At 38.9% G+C, this 8,985-nt stretch overlaps 1 protein-coding gene across 1 annotated transcript in view; it reads right to left on the bottom strand.

Annotated features, from left to right (window-relative positions):
- Positions 1-1,627: 1,627 nt before the first annotated feature.
- The window catches only part of LOC117402465 (Golgi resident protein GCP60-like), a 53,156-nt gene continuing 45,798 nt past the window's right edge, over positions 1,628-8,985 (bottom strand). Inside the window, exons 6-8 of the mRNA XM_034003611.3 lie at positions 4,973-5,153; positions 2,458-2,739; positions 1,628-2,150 (exon numbers count right to left, since the gene is read on the bottom strand). Of these exons, the coding sequence (XP_033859502.1) occupies positions 1,936-2,150; positions 2,458-2,739; positions 4,973-5,153 (678 nt within the window). The 3' untranslated portion in view covers positions 1,628-1,935. The remainder of the gene's footprint in view (positions 2,151-2,457; positions 2,740-4,972; positions 5,154-8,985) is intronic.

Here is an 8,985-nt window from a genome sequence, read left to right as displayed (position 1 = left end):
CTGAATGCCCCTTTATCTAATCTCCATTTGTGACCCCTGGTCCTTGTTTCTTTTTTCAGGTCGAAAAAGTCCCCTGGGTCGACATTGTCAATACCTTTTAGAATTTTGAATGTTTGAATCAGATCACCGCGTAGTCTTCTTTGTTCAAGACTGAATAGATTCAATTCTTTGAGCCTGTCTTGCATACGACATGGCTTTTAAACCCGGGACAATTTTGGTCGCTCTTCTTTGCACTCTTTCTAGAGCAGCAATATCCTTTTTGCAACAAGGTGACCAGAACTGAACACAATATTCTAGGTTAGGTCTTACTAATGCATTGTAAAGTTTTAACATTACTTCCCTTGATTTAAATTCAACACTTTTCACAATATATCCGAGCATCTTGTTGGTCTTTTATTATAGCTTCCGCACATTGTCTAGATGAAGACATTTCAACATAAACTCCTAGGTCTTTTTGATCTCCCTGTGACAGAGATTGAATGGTGCTTGGTGTTAGATCTCTCTCTCGACCTGTGAGGGCACTGTGTAACGGGAACAGAGTACCCTTAACTAAATGGCACGACAATTTATTCCGTAGGGTAGGTGGAAGTTGGTCATTTAGGAAAGGGGAGCAGCTACGGTATCCAAACTCAATGACCCAGATGGTAAACGGTGTGGCATCTGAGGACTGGAGGAGCGGATGCGCTCGTTAACCTAGGGGTCATGAGCGAGGATATAAATAGGGGACTTAGCATACGTGATCTGTTCCTTGGTAAATGGTTAGTGTTGAAAATCTACAAGGAGTCTGTGTGCTGTTTCGTGAACCGTGAGTTTTGTCTTGTGTTTGTTAGTGTTTCGTTAACTGTCGTCTGTTTTTAATAGACTACCAGTTGCACAATCCAGAGCTGTAGCGAAAGCCAGCATAAACCCGGACATCACTTTCACCCCTGCATTTCACGGAGAACTGTATTACACCACTTGCACGTATTCACTATTACTAAGAACTGCATTTGTGTTTTGTGTTTAGTGTTGGTGTGTAAAACTGGACTTTTTGGTTACGGGTCAAACCCGGGGAATTACAAATACCGAGTGATACACGCCACTGTATGATTTATTTCAGCTGAAGATGTCATTAGCAAATGGGGCCGGTTGTATACAAAGCCAAAAAATAGTCCACGTTTTAGTAAACATTTTAAAACTAATAAATAAACAATTACCAAATTAACATTATTGTAATATGTTGCTTAAAATATAAATACACAATATATTCATAATAAAGTTGAGTTCTTACCTATAAACAAAGTAACAAATTTAAAGTTTGGGACTCGCCATTTGTAGCTTGGTGTTATTTACATTATTGTCAGCATATTTTAAGTGACTGAAAGCTGAAATTACTTATACAAATACAGTACTGGTGAGCGATAATCAGTTTGTGTGAAAATCAAGCTTAAATCACTGATAATACATGTATAGGTGGCGATTTGGGGCTCAAGCATCAGTGGGGGAAAAATAAAGTCCTGCATAGTGCAAATAAATCACCTGTTCTATCAAATTATACTGTGGATACTTCACAAACTGTTATTGCGGTTAAAAAAAAACAAAAAAAAAACTACAAGTTATCAAAAGTAAATCCAGACTTAGACACTACTAGTTAATAGCCAATTTTTATTGAGCAGGACAAGTTTTATTACCATTATACCAAATGCTTCTGGAGCTAGACCTTATGTAAAAACAGGTTGATATAATCATCTCAACTTCTGTATCCAACTAATTCAGAAGAGGCAGAGTCTCAATATGACTAACACAATATGAGAACTGTACAGGTTCCATTTGCACCAGCTCTGAATCAGAGATTTCTATACCGAGAGGACAGATGTTTGAATTCACAATGAGAAATCAACTACTAACCCACACTATGGTCCATTCTGCACAACCCCAGTGTCTTGTGACTTGGTTTTATCTGGTATAATAAACTCTGTAGTACACGGTTTTTGATCTCCATAACGAGTATGAATTGTCAAATTTTAGAAGGTAAACCCCTCTCCCTGGGTACTGGTGGCTGCCTGCGTATACCTCCTCGTGGCAGTCTCGCCTGTACACCGGCACAATCTCATCCACCTGAGGCTTGTTGGCATTCTTTTTGGATTTTTCTTCTTTGCTTGGGTTCTCTGCTATAGAAAAATAAAGCAAACAAAAAACAAAATGCACCGTTATTTACAATTATATACTGAACAACCAAAAAAAAACAGGTCCATGACCTAATGTGTGACACTGTAATAAGCCCTCTAGGATATTTATAGAAAACTGAACTTTGTTATTTATTACTGGTTGGTGTATAGCCACACTTTATCTTTGATGTGCTGGACTATAAAATATGCATGTTTCCACTGTGCTGCCTCCATCAGCACCTTTCAAAATTGCGCAACTACACCCAAAATATTTTCAACCGGTGAACATCAAATCTTGTAATTCTTTTACCTTCCTCCTCCTCTTCATCACTTGACTCGCTGACGTGAACACTAACTGTTGTGTTGGGAGAATCTGTCCATTCAAAATAAACTCCAAAGCCAATGTCATAATGATCTGTGGCAAATTCCCAAAACAGATAGGACCCCTCTTCATGTATAGGAACACGGACTGTCACCACTTCCCCTCGACCCACTGTAATCACCGAGTCTGCGTCCTGTTGGATCTTTTCCTTGAAATCTTTAATTTGCGGCCTAGTCCACATGGAGGGAGCAGCTATAACAGGGGATGCATCTGTCAAAGGGATATATAAAACAAAAAAAGTATTTAAGAAGCTTTTAAATTCATTTTTATAAACACCCAGAACTTGCCAATGAGAAGCAAGCTCTTGTTTTCAGTTTGATCCTGCTTGGATTAGCCTGCCTGCAGGACTGGTCTCTTAACAATAACACTGTAAAATCTAAATACAATTAAATCAGGTGGCATTCCTAAAGACATAAAATGGAGCACCAAGCTACAAACTAAAACAGCTTCCAAAATATCACCTACTCAGAAGTTATTCTGGAGTAGATAGAAAGTGTATTAACCTTTGCTGCCAAGGGTAGTTGCCACCTCCCTGGCCACAGGAAGTCTACAATTTTTGCAATACATTCCTTTAATCACGATTACTATATCCACCTTTTAATGTAACCAAGCAAACCTATATATCGTTTTGTTCAGCACACATTGAACTTTCCACTGGTGCAATCCCCATGTGGATATCTGGTAAGATGACCTAAATATTGAGCCATAAGTGTAAAAAAAAAAAAAAAGTTCCAGATTGTGCCTTTTTTTCAATAAGGCAATGTTGAAAGCTATATATTGTTGAATTTGTCTTTCAACTTGCTTCAATAGGTTTCTAATTTACAAAAAACACGTACGTAACTACAATATACAACAAACAAACCGAAAGTTAAAAAAATTGTAAAACACACACCCACACAAGCGTATGTCACAAAATTAAAGATACACTAAAATACAATAAATCTCCTAACTACCTCCAAATAATTACAAATAAATGACATAAGTAAGGAAGATTTCTATTAGATTATAAATGGTTACTAATAAAAAAAGGTTTCCATCTGCAGTAACCAGAAGCGTGTTTTTCTGTAACTGTAGGAAATGCAACGAACAAATATATGTTTGGTAGTTAAAGAAAAAATAAAAGAAAAATATATGTAATGATAAAAAAATATAACAAGTTGCTATAAATGGGAAAAAAAAAACCTGAGGTAAAACACTAGCAAAAATAAATAAATAAAAAGAAAGAGTTCAATTTGTGGTTTATCCAGATACTGTATGTAAAAAGAAAAAAAGAAACAAACTTGCAAAAATATAAAATACAGGGAATATATCACAAATATAAATGTCAATTTGTGACAGGCTAGCTGCAGGGATGACGTCAGGCCAGAAAGAATCACACAAAGACAGGCAGTACTTGCAGTGAAACTGAGACGCTGTTTTCAGTAAAAATACGTTTAAAATGAGTTTATTGTAAAAATAAAAGGTTTAAACAGAAAACAGGACACGGCCCTTGCGGCCAAAATAAACAGACAAACAAAACGAACAGACACTAACAAACAGGGATGAACACCAAACAAACACATATCACGTAGCAACTGCTTCTTTTTATTTCTCTGCTCACTCTCTCCCGTTCCTTCGCCCTGAACACACAACCCTGAGTGAGTGAAACGTGCATCTATATATACAATTGTGCTGGGATTCAATTACCAATTAATTATTTACTTGAATCCCAGCAAGTGAACTAATCTGTGAAAACCCCGTGCTCATGTATCAAGTACTTTAGATGCACGTGAAGTGAAGTGCAATCCCCGTGCCGAAATACAATTATACATTTTAAATAACTCATGCTACACACACCCATTTATATCCTGTGCAGCAATATCCATACACCCAACATTAACACACCATATGCAACATATAACACAGAAATGCACACAGGGGTGGGGCACATTGCCACACAATTACAGAACTTTTTTATATAATGTATTGATACATTTACAGAAGACTTTTTTTAAAAGTTAGGCAATGAACAGCAGTCTTAACCACTCCTCCTTGTCTCACCACAGAAACTACAACAGACCGCTCTAATCACGCCACCCAAACTTTTTTTTCACGCTTTTTCGTCACGCATTTTCAACCAATAATAGATCAGAAAATGTTCCAGCCCCCATCCCATGGTTCATTTGTTGCAGGAAAGGGTCCCAATCACAGCAAGCTTTTTAAATGGTGAAAAAAGACAGTAGCTTTTCAGGGCACCTTAAGAGTTGAACGTACCAGAACTGTCCCAAGGGCACAAGAGACATATTTTTAGGAAGTGCCAGGTACAATTTAAAAAAGTAATCGGAAAAGAAAAGAAGAATAAAAAAAGTGTGTTATGTTCTAAAGATCTCTGTTTAGACATTTCAGAGATGTACATTAGCCAGTCTACTCTTTGCAAGCTACTATATTGCTACAGATAGTGTACCTTTTGGTCCATTTTCTGACGCTTCCTCTCCTGATTCTGGCTCGGGCTCTTTCTCAAAGCTTTCTGTGTGAGAATAGGCCTGTCCATTCACAGTCGGGCTCTCTCCTGGATAAACTGCATGGACCTTTGCTGCCACTGCTGAGGCCACTATTGCAGCTTCCTGTTGCTTCTGTAGGGCTGCCTGCAAAGATTTAAATGAGTTTACTTGCCATTTAGTCCTACCAGTGTTTATATTTTTCAAATAATTTACATTTAACATTTACCATTTGATTTGTGCCCTTTTATGGTGGATTATTTTCGGGAATGCTCATTGTCTATTTTTTGTCGTATTATCGTACTGTAAGGCGATATATAGTACATAATAGCTATACATATGCACAAAAAAAAACAAAACCATTTTTTCCCCTTGTTGTGATATCATAAAAATGTGTACCCAGGTGCTTGTCAAGAGTTACCGGAGGTATAGAGGCTGTATGCCTGAGAAGAAAGGCATGATGGGATATCAGATGAGCCCTTGTCAGCTGCTACACACAGGTGCTGCATTAACACCAGCAGAATCCGGTAACCCCAGTTTTAGGGGTGAGATGATACACTAAGTTCACAATATGATACGTACCACGTTACACAAGCCAAGATACGATACGTATCGCGATACATGTTTTATTTTTTCATTAAGCAGTTTATGGCATTCTACAAGCATCTCTCTCTCTCTCTCTCTATATATACACACATACATACATATATACATACACACTGTGTGTATATATATATATATATATATATATAGTAAGAGAGCAGGGAGGTGGTTAATATCTTCCCTGCATAAAACATGTGCGTATGCATATTCTGTTTAATTGTTAACTGTTTTATTGTTAATTGTCCCCTGCACCAGGTAGTCATTGTAAATTACAAACAGGTGCAGGGTATTTAAGAGTGCTGTGAAAAAGTATTTGCCCCCTGTCTGATTTTCTGCATTTTTGCACATTTTTCACATTGTATTTGGTCAGATTTTTTTGTGGATTGTAGTAGTATATAGAGGGAGTCAGAGAGAAAAAAATGACACCAAAGTTTGGTGCTTCTTTCATTTGTTTGGTGTGCATGCAATCTTCAGGTGTGAAAGTTATTGCCCCCCCCCCCTAGTTAACTCAACCCATTTAAAGGGATAATTAGGGTCAGCTGTTTGAGTACTTTGGTTAACAACCAGACCTGATTTGGGCCAGCCCTGCCCAATATAAATCTGACTAACTCTGGCCCTTACCATCAGAGTGAAGTTGTCAGCACACAGGTTCTAGAGGCACATCATGCCACGAACAAAAGAAATTCCTGAAGACCTCCGGAAAAAAAAGTTGCTGATGCCTATCAGTCTGGAAAGGGTTACAAAGCCATTTCTAAGACTCTGGGGCTCCACCAAACCACAGTCAGAGCCATATTGTCCAAATGGAGAAAGTTTGGGACAGTAGTGAATCTTCCCAGGAGTGGCCGCCCTGCCAAAATCTCTCCAAGACCAAGGCGTAAAATGGTCCAGGAAGTCACAAAGAACCCTAGAACAACATCCAGGGATCTGCAGGCCTCTCTCGCCTCTCTCTAAGGTCAGTGTTCATGACTCCACCATCAGAAAGACACTGGGCAAAAATGGGATTCATGGCAGAGTAGCAAGGCGGAAACCATTGCTCACTAGGAAGAGCATGAATGCTCGTCTCAAGTTTGCCAAAAAGTACCTGGATGATCCTCAAGAGTTCTAGAACAATGTTCTATGGATAGATGAGTCAAAAGTGGAACTTTTTGGCCGACATGGGCCCTGTTATGTCTGGCGAAAACCAAACACTGCATTCCACAGTAAGAACCTCATACCAACGGTCAAGCATGGTGGTGGTAGTGTCATGGTTTGGGGATGCTTTGCTGCATCAGGACCTGGATGCCTTGCCATCATTGAAGGAACGATGAATTCTGCTCTGTATCAGAGAATTCTACAGGAGAATGTCAGGCCATCCGTCTGTGAGCTGAAGCTGAAGCGCAGCTGGGTCATGCAGCAAGACAATGATCCAAAACACACAAGCAAGTCTACGTCAGTATGGTTGAAGAACAAGAAATTTAAAGTTTTGGAATGGCCTAGTCAAAGTCCAGACCTAAATCCCATTGTGCTGTTCTGGCAGGACCTGAAACGAGCAGTTCATGCTCGAAAACCCACAAATGTCACTGAGTTGAAGCAGTTCTGCATGGAGGAGTGGGCCAAAATTCCTCCATGGCGCTGTGAGAGACTAATCAATAACTACAGGAATTAGGAAGTGTACTGATGAAATAAATTTAGGGAATTAAATTAAATGTACTGCAGCTTACTTAACTGCTGTAAAAAGAACTGACATTCAATAAATTTAGCTCTCAGATTGTGCTAATGAAATGTGCTAAAATATATGACATGTACTTGCTGTGGTGTATTTCATATTGTAAATAGCAGAACGAACTCACTGCAATTTAAACGTATTTTTACTGAAAAATAAACAGCAACATGTAATCATAAGAGCTGTCTGTTACATGCTGTCAGGTCAGTACTTCACTAACACTGAGCATGCAAACTTCAGTATGCTGTCTCCCATATTACAACTACATAATTAAAGATGCAGTCACCAATTCCACAACACATATTCAGCCAGTCTTGTATTGCAGGGGCTGTGATGCGCCAAAAGCACATTTCTCTGTGAGCAGTGCTGAATGCACTAATGGAGTACTTTGACAGACACTACAAGCAGACCACTGCTATAGCACATACTTAAACCATGCAACAAATGTGCCAGAATGCACCTTTAAATCAATTTAATATTTTCCACTGGGAGGTCACACTGCCCCCTCGGTGCTATACGCAACAATGAGTTCGGTGCCCCCTACTACCTTGGAAGTGACACTTATCTTAAAACTAATTGAAAACCCTGCTTTACGCGGACCTCTCTGGTTTGAGGATGCGACAGGTGGCTAAAGTTGCTTATTTCTGCAAAATTCCATGGTCTAAAAATAGATATTTCAACATATTTCACGATTAAACATAATATTTATTAAGCAGAAAAAATAGCATTGCCACATTCAAAATGTATCATTTTCTTTAGAATTATCATACAACAAATGTTCCTAAATATTTAAATGCTTACCTGAAAAACAGTAAATGCTAAATTGTAGAATATTTCATTTTTTTACGTCCACCTATTACCCTGGGTCATTCCACGCTAACTTAACCAGAAAAGGGGCATTTTGTTGCCCGACGGTCTCAGAATTTGATAGAAAAATTCACCTCAGGATTTTCGGGCCTGCTGAGTTGAGAAATGCTGATCAACCTAAAGTGAGAAAGTGACCCTGACCAGAAAAATCACTCTGGGCTCAACTTAGACGCTATCATCATTATTTATTTTTATTTATTTAGCAGACGCCTTTATCCAAGGCGACTTACAGAGACTAGGGCGTGTGAACTATGCATCAGCTGCAGAGTCACTTACAATTACGTCTCACCTGAAAGACGGAGCACAAGGAGGTTAAGTGACTTGCTCAGGGTCACGCAATGAGTCAGTGGCTGAGGTGGGATTTGAACCGGGGACCTCCTGGTTACAAGCCCTTTTCTTTAATGTGTAGCACCTCGTTCGACTCGTAACGAATAGGGCTTTCAAGAAAAAAATACCAGGAGCACCTAACTCACTTTTGGCATGTTGCCAGACGAGGGCTAAGTGACAAGTTTTATTCAAACTTCAGCCCGACCCCTGTAGGGGATGCAGGTCCTAAATGTTAGTATTGCTGCAAGAACCTTAGGGACCACTCTTCCAAATTTTGTGAAACACTTTCAAGTCCCCCCACTGGTCATTAACCCCCTCTGAAATTCAAATTTTTGGTATTTCTACCAAGTTTAGGCCAAAATAACACGTGGGGGGCTCCAAAAAAATCACCCAAAGATATTTCTGGATAGATGTTGATATCTTGAAAAAAAAAAATCAAGCAAAACATTTTTGTATCTGCAGATTTTGGATTTTTGAAGT

Source organism: Acipenser ruthenus, chromosome 5, assembly GCF_902713425.1.
Source record: "Acipenser ruthenus chromosome 5, fAciRut3.2 maternal haplotype, whole genome shotgun sequence".
NCBI classification, from domain to species: Eukaryota; Metazoa; Chordata; class Actinopteri; order Acipenseriformes; family Acipenseridae; genus Acipenser; species Acipenser ruthenus.
This window is presented reverse-complemented; position numbering and strand designations above follow the sequence as displayed.